A 19,146-nucleotide genomic window follows, 5' to 3' on the forward strand; every position below is an offset into this window, starting at 1 on the left:
CCTGGCCCAGAGGGAGAGAAGTGTTTATTCTTAGTAACTCAAACACTGGTTTTGCTCATGATTTTCCATTACTTTCTTAGGAAAAAAAAAAGCCAAAATACAGATTCAGGGCCTTGATCTGCATGTCCATGTGGGATGTGGAGGCAGTTCACCACTGCTTCCTACTTATCAACACTGATTTCTTTGGAATGCACCAAATAAAGTGAGCAGAGAACAGAAAGTAAATCTAAGACTAGAGTGAAGTGGTCTGCAGAAATTTCTGTCTTAGCCCATTTTATCTTCACAACCACTCTGCCAAGAATACTATCATGCCCCAACTTTCCCATGATGCTGAGATGTGCTATCATTATGTGACAATGAAATGTCCTTTAAAATGCTACAGGGGAGGGCCTATGGAAGACTAAGAGCTCCAGTCACTGATGCTTTTGGGAGCTGTGAATACATAATTCAGATGCATGGTGTACTTGACAGCAGAACAAGAATTTTAAACAAACAAAATCCTCAGCATAGCTTCTGCTGAAGTGTGATACGACTTTAATTGCCTAGATGAACTGTGCTGAAGACTAAGTTATTGTGATATGATCTGAGGTGGAAGAATTGACCTCAAAAGCCTGGCCACTATAAGAATGACCTCCCTGCATGTGGAGTAACTTGACATACCCAGAACATATGCTTGGACAGGGGCAGGGGAGATATTCAGCCTCCAGACACAGGAAAAACAGAAAAAGGCAATGAAATAACCAATAGGACACACAAATTATATGATATGGATTTGGGAGGCTACAGAAAGAATTGCAAAGCAGACGTTTATAGTAGAGGTAATACCTTTCAATCTCCAGCACTTCTTTTAAGTGCAGAAAATCAATGGATGAAGCAGTGAATTTATGGTTATCCAACCTTGCCATGCAAGTTATCTAATGAAGTCCATAAGCAAGGTAGAACTTGCTGAAAAAAGCTCTGTATTTTAATCAGACTAACTGGCACAGTAAAATCCCCAGCCTTTTTGACAGACAATTTCTTCTTCAGATTCTCTTCATAAAAAATTTACTTTCCAAAAGAAACTTTAGATCAAAACGGCTATGCAGCTCTGAATACCCTGCACAGTATCACACCCATCTACTGAATAGTTTTCCTTAAAAACCTCTTCAAGCTTTCTCTTCTTTATGGTCCCTTATCCGTGATGAATTATCTTTTGGCACCCTTTAAAGAAGGCTTCCAAACTTCTCCTCTGCAGCAGCTTCTTTTTTTACCAAATTTGTGGATTAAAACCCAAAAATCTAACTAGCTCTAGCAATGCTGAGGAGCTGATGCAGTTGTTGATGCAGGTGAAATGGGAAACAATATCTCAACCAGCCCACACTCCATTTTGCCAGCCCACACATTCCCTAAGTCCACCCATGCTACACCTTTTGCCTATAATCTCCTTATCTGCGTGGCTTTTTGATAGCATGCTCAACGAGGAGCTAACTGCAGTAAGTACAGTTGTTCTTGAAGGGCTGAGTGACACTGAACTATGTTCTTCCTTTTGGTTCTCAAGAGAGGCCAGTCCCAGTCCCAGTCATTGGCAAAACCAGCCAGCAACAGCAACACCTGGCGCCAGTCAACTGCATATCTGATCTTTGCTTTCAGTGAAAGAAAACCCAAGTACAGGAGAAAGAAGGGAGCACAGAAAGCAGACTAAATGCTGAAGGCTAAGGACTCTGATGGACAGTCAATCTCCAATTTTGGTATCACCTGCTAGGCAATTTGATCAGTGCAGGTTTTCTAACTCTTCAAAAGGGCTTTTTTTTTCCCATTTCTGCCTGTCAGTATGGCATGTGTTCCATGGATGAAGGCTACCTCACTGCACATGCAACCTTTTGTTTCCTCCCAGTTTACACACCCTTTATATTTCTATGGACAGGTATAAACTACATGAAGTACTTTCTACTGAGAAAAGTTATCTGGATTTAGAAAGTAAGGGTGGGGGGAGGGATGAGGAAGGAGGAGGAGCAGCCACCAGATGGGCAGTACCAGCCCATTTGGGCTCTCTCACATCTAGCCTGGGATGCACAGACATGGCAGGGTAAGTAGGAAGGATTAGGATCTGGCAACTCAAAATACAGAACTAAGATCTTTGGTTATTTTCCACAGTTCAGACCTAGAGCTCAAAAACATCACAGTTTGTTTTCAACCACTTGCATTTAACCCCAGCTTCCTCTCGTCCATCTCAGGTCCATCTCCAAGGTCACTCCTCATCATAATCCCCTGCCTTTTGTGTAACATTAATGCTCCCCACACCTCTGAAAAAAGGGAAGTAGTGATTGGGATGAGAGGATCTTTCACAAGGAAAGGTGCACATCCCTAAGTGTATGTACCTTATTGTACATGAGGAAGGTTGTTTAGCCATCCAAGCAGGATGCTATTTTCTGTGGGTTTTTGCCTTCCTTCTGAAATGCTACATGTTCCCGATCCATACAGCCATGAAGAGCCAGGTAAAGGGTCAGACTGTGGGTTTTCACTGCTCCAGGAAAAGAGCCCTATGATTTCTCAGCTGTTTAACACCATAAATATCCATTAAACAGGCCTCAATTTACCATCTGTTTGCTATTTATACCACCACCAGTGCTAGCATCTGCTACAGCATAATCACCTGTTTGTTACAACTCAACCTCAGAGAAGGAAGAGCCGAATCTTCTAGTGACAGCTGTTTCCTGAGCTCCTCATAAGGTGCACTATATCCCCTCCTGCATGCACCTAGACAGAAGCAGAGGACTGAACCCAATTTATGTGTGTCCAGATGCACTACGCTTGTACAGCCTTGGGCTTTATGCTGCACACAGAGTAGACTGTACGTATCCTCCACAAAACAGCTACAGGACCAGCTGCTGGCCAGAACATCCCATAGCTTTAGGTTGCTGGCACACTACCCATTTCCAGGCTACAGGACTATGGAGATGGGAAACACCAAAGAATGGTGGCCACTAAGATGGGACTCATGACTAAACAAAGATATCAGTTACGCTGTACTCCTTTGTCTGCCACTGGTAAAAAACCACAGGAACCCCTAAAGCGTGAGCTGAGAGAAATAAGCCTCTTTTAACTTCACTACTAAAGTAGACATCTGAAACAATGTAGACTTCTAACTCAGTAAGAAATTCTCTCTCCTGCAGTGGGAGCAAATCTGAGTCAAGAGGCGCAGCTGCAGTCACCAGCATTACAGATGAACAGCATTAGGTGAATCCCACCCACCCTGCCTGGTGCATCACACCACAGTGTATTTTAGATTACTCATTGGCAGTTGGATGTTTCAGCGCAAATATAATGTACTTCAGGGGATACTATTTCTGATTAGGCAGATTAAGATATTAATTTTAGTCTATGAAATGACCAGGGAATCCACTGTAATGTTATCCTCCCCTAATAATAAAAAAGACAGCAGAGCCACAACAATTCTTCAGCATCTACCAATCTGGCAGAAATTGTACCAGCTAACCCCAAAGGGAAGTTCGGTCTGCCTCTGAGCTCAGCACAAACCTGGAACTAAAGCTGTACTTTTTGTAGCTCCTCAAAGTCCAAGCAAGCATCTCCCTCATCCAATGACATGCTGGTTCTGGTTTGAGTTTTGTCTTTTAATCAATTCTGCCCTTGCTGTGCGAGTTCCCATCTCTGTGACAGAGATCTCTGCGGGTCTCTGCCCACTTTCATTACCAGCAGAATAGACCATTGTCACACTATCTACATAGGGACTATATTTGGACAGGTCATAATTGCCCATTTCAAATGTATTACACCACAGTCTCATCTGATGCCTTTCTCTCCCTGTGAGTAACTCTAGCCCTGGATTTTTCAAAACTACAAATCCTGGTTCCTTGAAGGACAACTTTTGAGAAATGGGACAACATGCAACCAAAACAGAGGGACGGGAACCAAGAGACTTGGTGTTTAAACAAGAATCCTACTGCTCTCCTCAGGGAAGGGCCCTTCAGTATACATATCCCTATTTTCTCTCACTCCGTCAAAACCTGAACTGACAAAAAGAGAGTCCTTGTCACCACAGCAGTTTTTCATCACTCTGCAAGATTCAGCCCAACGTAAAGAAATTACTTATTTTTCTTCCAGCTTCAGGCACTTTGAAGCTTGAATACAAAAGAAAATGCAGCAAGTCTAACACAGGGAAAGGAAATGCGTATTTGTATGTCTTCATAGCTTCTAATTAGTTTTGCAATATTTATACAATACCTAAAAAGCATTGACAGATGCCTTCCTGTAGATAAAAATAAAAAATAAGAAAAAGCACATTCAGATTGAACAGAAACATTCCCATCTAGGCATCTGGCTAATGGAAAACTGAAGATTCATTTTAAATCATAGATTGGCTGGTCACTTGTTGCACAGGGGCACACTAGCAATTCTCCTCTGGCAAAGTCAGAGCTTGAGAACCAACACATTTCTCATAGAATAATCTTCCCTTAAAACCAACCAACCAACCAACCAACCAACCAACCCTGTCTTCCCCATCAAAGGTCTTGAAAACAGCACGGTACCTTCTGGTCAACTGGTTTTATAATCAATAGCTCTAGAGCATAAAATGGTTAGGTTTCTAGACCAAGTCCTTCATGGAAGAGCAGAACTTGTGGTAACATGCACCCAGGTCATGTGTTCACTTGCAAATACAATTTTAATGCTAAGCACTAATGCAAGAATCAGTATTTTCAGCCTAGGTAAGCCTGGGTATTCACCACAGCAGAGCAAGCAGCGTGGTTATGCTGCCATCAAGTGGACACACATTGCTGAATTGTAAACACCTTTCTGGAGCAGTAAAAATAACAGTATCTCAGGGCGGGACTAAAATTTTTGGAGTTTTTTTAACACCGTGCTGAAAAACGTCAGCATTCTCCAGCTGCTAAATTATTCATATAAAAATTATGGGGACAGATTTTATTGTAAACTCTCCCAGGTTCTCTAGCAACCTCCAGTCAACCTTCAACCTTTCCCTAATAACACGGGAAAAATCTGTTTGTGCAATCCTCAGAAACATGAGTGTCCATTTAAAATCCTAGATTATAACAGATGCGTGGAAGCCCCAGTGGTAAAAAAAAGGGATTTGGGACCTCCCAAACTGACAGTGAGAATGGGGCTCTAAGGAGTGCCCTTGTGATGGCACAAGAAGGATTTTTCACTATCTACAAGCTGATAGAAAACCATTAAAAATGCATAAAAGCTGCTGGAGAAAAGTTAATTTATGGTCCAAAATTTTAGCTCTAGTGAGCATGCTCTACTTCAAACAATTTTTGGCTTCTTCACAGCACTTTTTTCTGGCATTCTACAGCAAAGTTTATCAAAGCTTCTGTCTTTACAGCCAATTCCCACTGAGGAAAAAAAAAATGCAGCTCACTGAATCATGATGGTTCTCTTCTTAGCCTGAACATGTTGCTTAAATCACTGTTACAATTTTTTATAATAAACGAATTCTGTACTTTTTACAATATGTATTGCTCAGATAAGATAAACTAAATATATTTTAATTTTTAAAAGAAAAGAATCTAATTTTTACCTCTATCCACAAAACTGTTCTCTATATATATTAGTGAAATATGAATTATGTTTTCTAGTGCTTTTCATACCATTGTTTTTACACACACACACACACACACACACACACACACACAAAAAAAAAAAAAAAAAAAAAAAAAAAAAGTGTAGCTACGGACAATACTCCCCTCTAGGGGCAGAAACAGAATTTGCAGCGTTCCATTCAGGAGCGCTTCATTTGTAAATCACATTAATTGAAATAAAACTAATAGGTCCTCCCAAGTGAAAGACAAGCAGAATTATTAAGTCATTCTCCACAGAGAATACCGCTGTCTGTGAAATATGTCTAGAGGACATGTTGTGCTCCTACATTCACACAAAAGGGCTTTAATGCCACACATCTACAGAAGCCCATGTATCAGATTTCCCTAGCAACACATATCGCATCAGCTTCTGACCCAGACAATGCACCATCAAATGCAATATGCGAGGTGTACATTTTTCGTTGTAAGTAAGCACGTGTGTCATGCAAATGTATGTCCTGACCAGTGCTAAAGCTGGAAGTTTGCTCAGCTGATTATACCTGGTATATTCGGAAGTGAACTAGGATGGAAGGTCAGCATTGGCTCGGCTGCTTTCCTCCCCTTCATTCAGGCAGCCAGATGCAAGGTTGCAAAAGCAATTCAGGCATCTCTGTCAATGACAGAGGGTCCAATCCTCCCCACACAGAATACTCCTACGTACAGTCTGGGAAGCTCGCAATTCCTCCTTGGAAACGAGGAGAATGCAGAGCTAACAGAGGGTTGTCTACACATCCCCAGATCCTGAGAACTGAGTAAGCCTGATGGGAGCTACAGGAACTGGGGCTCAAGCCTCAGCTGAAACTCAGTGCTTCACAACACACTACCACTGAGACAAGCAGGTCCCCCCAAAAAAGCCCAGTGCTGTGTATTTTCTCAAGGAAAGCCATCCTAGGTAACTGCTAGCTGTTGCCTTTGTTAGGACACTCAAGAAAGCTAAAGGGGCTGGCTGCTCATCACAGTCACCTCTGAACAGGCTGAGATGGTATCCTCAAGCCACCCTGTGGCATAGAATGGCTCTGCTTCTAAAGGAGCACAGCTCCACGCATGTTACAAAAGCAGGCTCCTGACTCATGTTTAAGCAGAAGGGCATAGACACTGTAAATCAGCTTGCTTTCCACTCTTCCACTGTAACAGTGGAAAGCAAGCTGGTTTAAAAGCTTTGCACTCTATTTCTTATCACATTAGTATTAGTGACAGTAGATAGTGATAGTAGAAATTTTATTTCCACAGGCAATATTCTAACAAAAAGAAACTTATGTTACATGTTTTTTTAGTTTAAGAAAGCATTCTGTTCTTTCTGTAGTCTATCAACCATCAACCCCAAAAAGTCAGGGGAAAAGGAGCTGAGTGGGTTGATGAGAAAGTCTGTGTCACATCCATATTTTTCTCCAGCTGCATATGCTGAGCTTTTCCCCAGTAGGGTACCTGTGGCAGCTGACAATATTGTGCCATTTTCACGAGAGAGACACCTTGACAGAGTAACTCAGATTCAGTGATGAGCTCGCCTAAGTCTAGTTCATCCAGGTCTCACTCTGCTAGCAGGAGTGGCTTATCTCCTCACCTCATTAATCAGGGCTTCACTGCATTTGTTAAACACTGCAAAAAACAGTGCTTGCATGGAAATTGTGCAATCTGCCTCACAACGTAATGTTTTGCTCTAGGCTGAATGTGAGTCAGATCTGGACTTCACTCACACAAGTAATTTACACAGATAATTGGGAACTGTCACTGCTGCAATCTTTGGAGTGGTACCTATGTGGTCCATGCAGCAGTGGAGACTGGTTTTAAGGATGGCATTACTAATTTTTTTGTGATGTTTTTCTGATGGCTACTTGGACTTTTAAGTGTGTCCATGCATCCTCACATTTTTTTGGCCTATTATTGCCGTGATGACTAATTTTGGGCTAGTAAGAACAGCACAGACATAGTAGAAGAGAAAATTAGGATGCTTTTCCCTTCTTTTGAACATGACTTCCAACATGTCCAAGCCTTTTTAGTGCTAACATAGTTACAACTGGGATGGTGTAAAGCTGTAAGGACATACCTAAGGATACCCTGTATCTCCCTTCCAAGAAGGAATTTAAGACTGGGCTCAAAAAAATCAAAGGTCTTAAACACCTGAAGTAAAACGTGGGAAGCTCCAGGTCCCTGTGTGGAGAAGCATAACCCTCTTGAGCCTCAACAAGTCTTAACCACTATGCTCTTGGTGAGCGAGCCTGGGACTCGCCGTCCCAGCGTGCAGGACTGCGTGGTCCCACAGCAGGAGACAGCACCGGCCGGAGCTCAGCTTCCCACACACGGCTGGGGGTTGCCTGATGAAAACCCAGTCGTCTCAGTGCCCAGCTTCAGGCTCCTGAGCACTTTGCTGGGTCTCGGGCACCACTCTGGGCATGTTTATGGAAAGTTCAGAATAACGCTTTGTTGCTCGGTAGGTTTTTCCTTTTATCTCTTTTTCAAGTTGTCCATATGACTATGGTCTTGGAGAAAACCCTGTTGAAGACAGACAGCAGTCTTAATTACTACAGGCTAATTACCTTTAATGAACAAATTACCATAAACTGATGTGGGACTTATCCTGAAAAAAATTTCAGACACCAATTTCAGACACCTAAAATCATTGATTTTCTATCTTCTATCTCCATTATGCAACGATGATTCTTGGCAGTACACTCTAATCAGAAGAGCGGTACAACTCTGAAGATCTGAGACACCCATTTGCTTCTCTGTAATCTAATGTCCCAGCTTTGTTTGCAGGATTGTACCCGCTAAAGCAGCTTCATAGTGCTGCTAGCTTATGTCACTTATCCCTATGATCATTTGCCTTCTAGCACTATTAGTCAAATTAATAATTTAAAAAAAAAAAGAAAAAAAAGCAGCTCCAAAGGTTAAAGATGTACTGCCCCAGAACAAAGTCTCAGTTTCTGGTCTTGGATACTGTTCGCCTGCAGTCTGCACTACAGCTGCAAACACAAACAGTAAGAGAGAGCAGATAATCATAAAAAAGCTGAACTGAATCATCAAATCTGTTGAGAATATGTTTTCCATTTAATCAAAAGAAATAGTTAGACACTAGCAGTATTCAGAAGCTACAAATTAATTTGTACATGAAGGCTACAATTATATTTTCCATTTTTCTTGATATTCACACAAATACGCATGAAAGATTGGTTCCCTGGCAGTACTAGGAGTGGAGAAAGTGATGCTCCCCACAAGTAGTTGTAGTCATCTGAGAATCAGCGTCAGAAGAAATCAACGCTGGCTATTACCTACCTCATGGTATACAGCAGAGTGCCATCATCCTCCAGGCGCAGAAGTTTGTTTGGGGTTGTCATGTTGTGAGCTATAGACTTCTTGCCGTTGTGGAAAAAAGTGTCTGGGGTCCAAATCTTGCTGGCGAGCAAGTTGTTAAGAGGGAGGCGTTGCATAGGTCCTTTGAATCGCAGCCTTTCATCTTTCCAGCTTTGTCGGAAAAAAACGTCAATGGTGTATTCCTGGCACAAAGAAACACTCGAGGTATTGCAAGATCAGAAGAGAAACGATGGTTCCAAAACTGACTTTAGCAAAGTAAATACAACCAAGTTGGCAGCCACATGCTAACTTACCATTTCTGTGTCTGACACAGGACCAAAACTGGTAACATAGATGTCTGTTTTCACCTGAGTTATTCTCTCTGTAATAAACATGGGCTCCGCATTAGTAATTGCTTTAAAATGCAAATATCTACTTTGCAATGCTTTTTTCCTATTAATTCCTGAATCACTCAAAAACCCCCAAAAATTGAAATTAGGAGCATGCTTGAGGGGGCATTTCATCCTGGATCATATGCAGTTGCTGACCTTTGGAAGTCCAGGCTATGTTCTTACAATCAGAAAGAAACTGGCCCTTCAAGGGTGCATTTTGTCTGACTGACAGGTTTTGATCATAATAACACAGAATGGTTTGGGTTGGAAGGGACTTCAAAGATCATCTAGTTTCAACCCCCTGCCATGGGGACGGACACCCTTGACTAGACCAGGGTGCTCAGAGCCCCATCCAACCTGGCCTTGAACACTTCTAGGGATGGGGTGTCCACAGCTTCTCAGGGAAACCTGTTCCAGTGCCTCACCACCCTCAAGGTGAAGAATTTCTTCCTAATACCTAATCTAAATCTACCCTCTTCCAGTTTAAAACCATCACTCTTCATCCTGTCACTGCACTCCCTAATAAAGAGTCCTTCCCCATCTTTCTTCTAAGCACCATTGGCAATGGAAAGTTTCTTTAAGGTCTCCCCAGAGCCTTCTCTTCTCCATGCTGAAGAACCCCAACTCTCTCATCGTGTCTTCACTGGAGAGGCACACCAGCATTCCCATCATCTCAGAAGCCTCCTCTGGACTCGCTCCAACAGGTTCATGTCCTTATGCTGGGATTCCAGAGCTGGACACAGTACTTTCAAAAGCAGAGGGGAAGAATCTCCTCCCTCAGCTCCTGGCCACTCTTGTTTTGATGCATCCCAGGATGCGATTGGCTTTCTGGGCTGTCAGTGCACATTGCCAGCACTTACGCAATACCTACTACAGGATGAGATGAAGTGTATCTTGGAAGCACCTACTCCCCTCTGCTGGCTAGGATGATCTGCCTGATTTCAGACATCTATCAGAGATGTCCAAAGTTAGGTCAAGTTATTTCTACCCTCAAGTCTTGAAGTGCTTCTGGCATCTTTTCAAATCCAGGTCTAATTTAATTTAAGGACAGAAATTTCAGAAGTTCGTTATATAAGATAAAAAGCATCGAGCCCTATTTTCAAGCATCTCTGTGTAAAGTGAGAGGAGAAGGAGAGAAAGGGATGAAAGCAATGTGTTGGTCTCACAAGAGGAAGGGGTGGGGGTAGCCAGATTAAAAAAGGGCCAGGAAGAAACATAACAGATGGTTTACACATGGGTAGAAGATGAGAGAAATCTGGGGGAAAGAGAGCTGAAGGAGGGCTCAACAAGGTTAGGATGGCAACCACTATTCACATGCTAGGGTTTTAAAATAGCTGCTGTAGAGGTTATCAAAGAGACATATCAATACAGATTTGCTGTACTTGTCTAAATATGGATGGTTTGAGGATCTGTTTTTAAAGAGATATGCATTACCAACACAATTTTATATAGGCTGACCAGTAAGGGAATCTCACAGCTACCTGCTAGCATAATCTCTTGCTCACTTTAGGAAGTACCAGAAAGAAAAACCCAAACTGTATTTAATTACAGAAAAAAAAGTATAACAGATGCTCTCCTAAGCCACCCTCAGATGACCTTAGTGACTGAAAGAACATGACTTTCAGCAATCTTTTTCTTGTGCCCCATTCACTAGGAGACAAATCTGCTTTCTGGACTCAGTTTAGTTAACCAGTTAGTCCCTTGCCAGGGCCAAGAGCAGGTACCCACTTGGGAGGGCACCACGTAGACGGTGTTCCCGTCTAGCGGGGGCCGGCCGAGCCAGCGCGTTATCCTACCTCCCAGTCCTGGGCGCAGTCTGTTGTCGTAGCCGTCCAGCAGACCGTCCAAGATCCTGGTGAATATGGTGATGTTATCATTGGCCTCCTCTTTTACTGATGGCGTTGGTGTTTGTGAAAAGCTGGTTTATGCAAACAAAAGGAAACACGTCAAAAGCCATGCTGGTTTCAAGGGGCTTCAGTCTCAAGGGAACTTTGTGATAGAGCCTCCAAGGCTCTGTCCTCTCCTGCTGCTCCTGTGAATAGCACAGGGAGCTGCAGCCATTTATTTCATCATTACTATAAACTCGTAAAGAGCCCTCCCTGGAGGAGGACCCAAAAAAGGACCCATGCTATGGAGGTAAAACCCTGGGGTGCAGGATAAGGGGATACCTGAGCCCTTTGATCTTTGTCCATAATGCACAGGTCTGTCCCTGTCCCCTGTGCTACCCCTTCCCACATCAGCCCCACCACCTCCCCAGTGCTGGCATGGCTCCATCCACGGCAGGGAGCAAGGTCAGTTCACAGCACTGGCAAAAACTGTTACTGGTTTTCCCCAGGTTAGCTCTCCATTCCTTGGGAACTACATGGCTGGCAGGAGAACTGCATGAGAAGCACAGGTTTGCCTGGGGATGCACCTTCAAGTATGCCTGAAGGTGCTGTTGAATCTTTAAATGCCAAATAGCTTCTAATTTTCAAAGGTTCTGTAATTTATTGCCAGAACAAAGGATGAACTGTGACTTATTTGAGGATAACAAACTCCCACTACATTCAGAAATCCTACTGGGGTATCACTGGGGTATCTGAAAAACATACTGCTGTACAAAAAACACAGTTCTTCACTCCTCCTCTCTCTTTTGCATAAATTAGTTCTCCCTTGTAGTATGCAAATAACAGCAATGTGTAGTGGGCCTCATTCCATATCTTTTGGGCCACATTTGTTTCTATTCCAAACTCTTTTTTCATTTCATCATTTTATCCATGGCTCAGACCTAGGAAGCTGCTCACAGCACAACTAACAACTCGCATTTTTAAATCTGCTTGATTTTCATTTAAAGATGCTTAGGAAAATCCCCTGCTTACTAATGCCTTTGCTTACCTAAAGAATAGAGATGGGAGATTATCCATAAGCACGCTTCACCTACAGCAAGCAGTGAGCATCTCTTAAGACAGCTCACACCAGGCGTTTTTTCATGATTCAGCCTCTGCTGAGATCACCAGCAAACGCCCCAGCTGTGAGAGGGCACACCGCCCCACCAGGAACTGTAGCCTGCCTCATGCACCCTGCCAGCAGGCAGGAATGGCTTGCACTCAGCAACCTGAACTTGATGGGAGACACTCATCCAGAGATATAAAAAAACAATAAATAAAAAGAATCCATGTTTATTTACTACCAGTCCCCGGGGAAATAAATCAGTAAATAAACAGAGAAGCTCGGAGTATCTCTCTGAACAGCTTTCCTTGCAGAATGCTTGTAACATTTGTGTTTGCCTTACTTAATGGAACAGGATTCACACAAAGAAAGACAAAGGGACCACAACCTGGTTCTACCTGCATATAAGGTTTCCACAAGGAGACCTCACGGACACCCCTGTAACACATCTGGAAGTTTTAGTGACGCCAGAGCTAGCTCAGAGCAAGCTGCTCTCAGCCATGCAGCCCCTCACAGACCCGGGGACGCCCTGTCCTGCGCTCACTCCCTTTACAGCTTGGATGCTTCTGCTGAAAAAGGAAAGGATTGCAAAGCCTCTCAGGACATGGCAGTAAGGTCAGGTCGAGGGAGCACAGGTGTGATTCCCCAAAACGCTGAAGCCCATGAAAATGCCTGGTTGAGGAGGTTTCTTATGGCCTAAAAGTGCAGCTGGCATTGCTATAACCCTCAGCAAGCTCCACACTGCAGAGTCGAAGACCACCGAGGATCTTCCCTTGCTGCAGGCACAGGCACAGCTACAAATCTTGCCTATTTTTCATTTCCATGGTCAAAAGACCAAATTAATTCTGTTTTCCATGCTGTAACCACAACCTCCAGTGAGCAACTGAGGCAGACAAGAAAGACAGTTAACCCAGCAGATGCAAATTGATTACAGAAATATTAGACATGTTTTCAGGCTGGACCATTACAGAAAAAAGACTGTAGATTTTTTTGTCAATTGCAATTGAAGGGATACCATTTAAAAGTGAGTATTCACAAGCAGCAGCCTAACGAATGCGAACAAGAGACAGATCTTAGAGACTTTCTTTAAATGCAGCAACCACAACTAATGCTTTGCTAAAATCCTAGTATAAAGCATGAAAATCCAGTACACCTAGAATACTATTTTCAACTTTTCTCATCTATTTTATCTTCTTTTCTTTTTCATAAGAAAGAGATATGCATCATGCTGTCTGCCTGCTACACCGCATCAACGTAGGAACCCATTTTCATTTTTCACTGCATCTGACAAAGAAGCAGAGAGATCAAACTTCATTTCATTCCTACAAGTTTCATGAGAAGCTGTGACTAGACAAGGGGAGAGCAATCTAAATTAGTGCCTCATTAAGTAAAAATGTGAGGTTAGCAGTCATCTATTCCCCCTGGCTGGCTGACTGGGCCACTCAGTATGCACGTAGCTCAGAAACAACCTCAGCCAGACCAGCCCCCCTCCTTTCTGACAATTAAGAGATATGGAGGAGACTTGCAGGGTCATTATGAAAAATCTTGGGAGAAAAGGACAGTAGATGTAAAATGTAGGTGTTGCAATGGGAGATGGGAACAAGGGTATCAAATGTGGAGCTAGGATTATTGCAGAGATACAGTGCCGGGGGCACAGGAAATAAAGCTTCACTAGTTTCTCTGCTCTTGAAAAAGCTTGTTATTTTTAGTGCTCATGGCTGAATTCAAAGCCAATTGAACTCTGAGGGAGGATTTCCATTGAACTATTTTTGTGGGGATGGGACAAAATATACTTAGTTCTCATAACTGCTCCTCTCAATCTAACAAGAGTAATTGATGTTACTTCCTTCTATCTCAGCTACGTATGTCTTTCACAGGAATAGTACACACACCCCATACACTGAAATACTTTTACCTCTTCACAACAAAAGATAATTAATAGAGGAAAAAGATGGAGAAACAACTATGGTGAAGACTAGCAAAACTGCAATCCGATTTAGATTTGGCAGATCACTTCAGCTGAAAAAGAAGACATCTGATTCTGAATTTCAGTGAAATGCCAGTATTATGTGAAATTGCATTTGTAGATGGATTTCTTTTTGCTCTTATGCAAGTGTTAACTTTTTCTGTCTTAACAGAAAGTTAGGGTTTAATTTCTGTTATTGAGATTGCTGGTGAAACACGTTTTTGAGTAAGGGCTGAGATTGTCGTGACATGTAAAAAGACATGTAAACTCCGCTTGCAAAATTACGTGCATATATTAGATACAATATAGCTCTATGAAGGGGGAAAAGTAGGTGCTACCTACCCTAAACTAATTATTTCCACACAGATAAGGATTAGGCTTTATCAACATATTAGTAGGTAAGCATATTATAACCTCTCTGCAGTAAAAAAAAAATGTTTTTATAGCAAAACTTTTCAGTTAGGGATAAAAATAAACCTAGAAAAGAATCTTAGGAAAATGCTAGGAAAATTCAGAGATAATTGCATTTAAAGCTCATTATTGAACATAAACTAAACCAACCAGGAATACTTCTCATCACATTTATTTAATATTGCAGTTTCAGGGTAACTGAAAAAATCAGAAGCCACAGAAGGGGCCCATCAGTGTAAAATGTAATAACCCTCTAAAGATGCTCAGCTACCTCTTCTGATGACTTCATTTACCACTTTAAACGTCATTGTCTTTTTTGCCATCTAATTGTACTGGCCAAAATCATGGCAGGTACAATTCATAGCTTAGCTGTAATAAAAGAAAAATGCATGGTAGATATTTAATGATTTTTCCCAAAACTTCTTTTAAAAATAAAAGTTAACAGTTTCTGAGAATATAACTGAAGAGTATTTTACTACTGAAAGATATATTTTACTCTCTCTCTTTTAAGAATAGTGTTTCCAATAACTTGCTTTAATAGGATTGCAATTATATCTGAACTTCAGACAAATTAACAGTTTGTGGAAGACAGTGGAGATGCAACACAAACTTCTGGATAAAGCCAGCTGGCCAGACATCAAAGGAAATAGATTTACTTTTCTAAATAAGCTTTTTGCCACCCTTTCCGTATGGATTCTTGCGATCGAAAAGTGTTGATTTTGTGAATTTGTGCACTGAGGACTCAATTTTTTCACACAGAATTAGAACAGAGGACTGACTAAAACGATGGAATTTAAAAACTATTTTTGGATTCTTAAAAAATAATTTAAGTATTTTATTTAGAAAGAGCTGCGCTTTACTACCTTCAGGGAAGGAGCTATTTGTGAGCAGTGCAGTGAAAGCCTGTTTTCCACAGGGTGACATCTCACAGTCCTCCCCCTCAACGTCCTAATGCCCCTTCCGATGTCCTGAACTGTTTCCAGGGTCATTAAATACCTACCTCCCAGTACTCTCAGCTCCCCAGGTCACTGCCCTGCAGCTTCACCGGGAGGCACTGTGTGTCAGGGCTTCTCCTGCACCAAGTATGAGCTGGATGGCCTGAGGGACGCTCCTGCTCTCTGGCCAGCTGGCAGGCCAGCGATGCTGAAGCTGTTCAGCTGTTTGGCAGCGGGAATTTACTGATAACTGCCTCCTGCAAGCAGTTCTAGATAGCAATTTTGTTTTCCAGTTATTAAAATCATCTAATGGGTTCAAAAAACTATCTGGAGACATGGAGAATGAAAGGAAGACAGAATAAAAAAATAAACAGGCAAGCATGACTGCTTAAGGATACAATAATTCTTACAAAATTAGTCTTTAAAAATATGAGGAAGAACTCCCTAGCATCACAAGTACTTGGAATGAGGTATGCTAGCAGAACTAACTGCTTAGGGCTGCAGAGAATAACTTGAAATAACAGCCTGAAGGAGAGGTATGTTTTGCCTAAATAGCAGGATTACAGCCTTAGTGATAAGGGCTGTGAGCTGGAGAAGAGCTATGTGAAACTACAGACACACCATGGACTGAATTCTTCAGAGTGTACAGAGAAATGCTGGGTTGGCTACACATAATTGGGATCTTCTGTTCTCCGTGCTTCTGCTATTACAAATATTATTAGCAGATGGCAACTATATGTGGGTACATGAACCATGTCCATCCCTGTTGGTTCTGGCTCTTGGACAGATTTCTGAAATGGCACATCCAAACCAGAAACACACCAGGACTGTGCATCACCAGTGTGACCCCATGGATGGGCTGGCACCTCTAAGTAAGACCTGGCCAGCTTGGAGCCAGCCATGAGCTACTTCATCTCAGGGAGATCTGCCTGCAAGCAGCCACACATGGCACCAACCCTCACAGGGCTGCCACTACCTGGGCACCCTGAGGGCCCACAAGCGGTGTTTTATCTCACCTGAAAATACTCTTCCTGGCTTTATTTCAATCATTCTCTAGCTTTATTATTAATGTTTACTTTTGAGGCAATTGTGAGCTACCTTGAGATGCTTAAGTAAAACACCTTAACTTGTTAGAGCAATATATAACTCAAGGCTGAATTCAAGCAGGCTTGAAAAAGCTTTGATTTGTGCTGGACCATTCCTGCAGAAGTAGATTCATAAAACTGTTAAACTAAAAACAGGAGGGGAGGGAGCTTTAAAACCTCTTCTCAGTTCATCTATATCTTTGAATTTTACTTCTAGATTTATCTTTTCTAGATACCTGCTACCAATTATGTCTACAGTCCTCCTCTACTGCCGACTAATGTGGATAATTCTCAACAGTCATTACACATTTATGTTAAACTTTAATCACAGTCTTTTGCTGAGATTTCTCAAGTAGCCTAGTAGATTGAGCTACATAATTTCTGTTTATGTTACCAGGCATTGTGCATCAAAATCCCCCAAGGTGGCTTTGGCTGTGTCAGCCAAAGCCATATTTATGATTTAATATAAATATGGAATGACTATGGAGAACTGTAGAAAAATATCTGCCTTCATTTGTAATGACCTACAGTATTTTGATTTTTAATTTGTGCTCCTTTGACCAATCACTTTTATCTAGCACATTGCAAAACGCACTGAAATATAAAAGCACAGTAGAAACATGGATGAAGCTAATAAAGAAGAACCTGGTAGCAACAGCAAGTAGTACCAGTATTAGATTACTGCAGTTAATACAGCAGCCTACATGTTAATTGTACTGCTCCGTCCAGAAGAGTCAGTCCCAAAGCACTTAGCAAATTACACTCTGAAACTGCTTCTGCCTCTGAAGCAGAAGCGCTGGAGCATCCTCTGTCTTTTGAGCAGGGTCAAAATCCAGCCCTAAGGCAGTGTGTGAATGGTGCAGTGAATTGGAGCTGCTTATCTGTGCAGGCCTGGACTAAAATTACTAGATCAGAAATGGGGGGCAAGGGGGTGGGGTGGGGGGAATTTATGTGATGATCTCATTTTAGTGCACAGAAGCTTTTTGACTAACTTGCAGAAAACAAGTGTCCTAGTTTCCTCTAGTTCCTCTGATTATCTGCCAGGTTACAGGTCACACTGATTTCTACCTGGGATTTTGATTCAGTATTTGCTTTGGAATCAAAAGGGAGTTAAACCATCTTGGGTTTGGGTTGTTTGGTTCTGGGGTTTTTTGCATCCTCGTCTATCTATTCTTCTGTTAGAGGAGAAACACACTTCAAAGACCCACACATCAAGCAGGTCATACTCAACTACTGCAATGTGCTGCCTTCTGCAGGGATGACAATCAACCAAGAAGGACTTAAGGTTATAGTCACCAAGATTTTCTCAATGTGGAAATACTTTTTCAAACTACAATAATGTAAAGACAAGTTTAAAGCAAGTCCCACTCTATCTCAGCCCTCTTAAATTCTGTCACAAAATCCTGGGAGACTTTTGCCGTAGACTATGGTGAAAGAAGGACCAGGTTTTTCCAAGGTGAATAAACCAGTATGCAACTCTTTGCATCCTTTGTAGAGTGCGGTCCTACAACTGTTCGTATAAACCTCTGAGGTTACAGGCTTCCGCCTACCTGCACGGGACACGTGCTGGATACCAGGCTAAGCTTTGCTTACAGCAGAGACAGTCACCACTCAAAGTTTGGTCTTTCTCCTAGCTCCAATCTGGAACAAATCTGTTTGCTTGAAATCAGAAACTGATTTGCATCTCCATTTTATATCTTCTTATAGCAAGGAATTGATGGGTGTGCTTGTGAATCAGCATGTTGGGAGGATTCGTTTTTTCCTGGTGAAATCATAAATAATTGTTCTCCTCCACAAAGAAGAAGCAACCTACGTTTCCCAAGCACTTGCAAAATGCTTTTTCCAGATTCCATTGTATAGCTCATATTCAGAAAGTTCTTAAGATCTCTGGGTATAGGAAAAACATATAAATAGAGGGTTTCTGACTTCATTTTTCATTTTCTGAGACTACAGCCGGAGCATCTCTTTAAAACAGTTTTCAGAATATCGCTGTCAGGAAAGCATCCAAAGCAAAAATAAGGAAACGGGATTCCTTGCTATATGCTTCAAGGAAAAAATTATTTCTAATTATTCTAATAAGTTTCAAACTCAGACATCCTTCCAAGCAGTCACTATCTTAGGTCATTCGGGAGGAAAGGCTGTACCAGCTAGTAACATGCATCAAGTCTCACTGTTGCAGTTTTGGAATTTTTTTCGCACTACTGTCTATAACCAGCACCCATCAGGTGTGAGGGAAGGCGCAAGATCCCAAAATCACCGACACAGGGACAGAGGGCAGCACAGCCCCTGGCTGTGCTAAACCCAGGTCAGAGCAGCTCTAGGCCTGGTCTGAGCTCCTAGTGCCCCACAAGCCTTTCCCTATGCCACCATAGAAGCCATAAACAACTGATACAAGAGAGCAAATTTGAACCGGAGAGCAAATCACTCCCTCCCCCTGACACCACCACCTTAAGACAAAACACAAAGCCCACTTGTTTTGTTCAGCTACTCCATACCACACAGAGCCAAGTTTTCCCATTTCCTTAAAGAAGCCAGAAGAAATTC

At 42.1% G+C, this 19,146-nt stretch overlaps 1 protein-coding gene across 7 annotated transcripts in view; it reads right to left on the reverse strand.

Annotated features, from left to right (window-relative positions):
* The window catches only part of GABRA5 (gamma-aminobutyric acid type A receptor subunit alpha5), a 56,142-nt gene that overhangs the window by 35,377 nt on the left and 1,619 nt on the right, over positions 1-19,146 (reverse strand). For all 7 annotated transcript variants that reach the window (XM_040057370.1, XM_040057371.1, XM_040057372.1 and 4 more), the window contains 3 exons: positions 11,074-11,195; positions 9,200-9,267; positions 8,868-9,088 (listed from right to left, as the gene is read on the reverse strand). In XM_040057370.1, the coding sequence (XP_039913304.1) occupies positions 8,868-9,088; positions 9,200-9,267; positions 11,074-11,195 (411 nt within the window). The remainder of the gene's footprint in view (positions 1-8,867; positions 9,089-9,199; positions 9,268-11,073; positions 11,196-19,146) is intronic.

The sequence above is a fragment of the Hirundo rustica genome, chromosome 2 (genome assembly GCF_015227805.2).
Source record: "Hirundo rustica isolate bHirRus1 chromosome 2, bHirRus1.pri.v3, whole genome shotgun sequence".
Classification (NCBI taxonomy): Eukaryota; Metazoa; Chordata; class Aves; order Passeriformes; family Hirundinidae; genus Hirundo; species Hirundo rustica.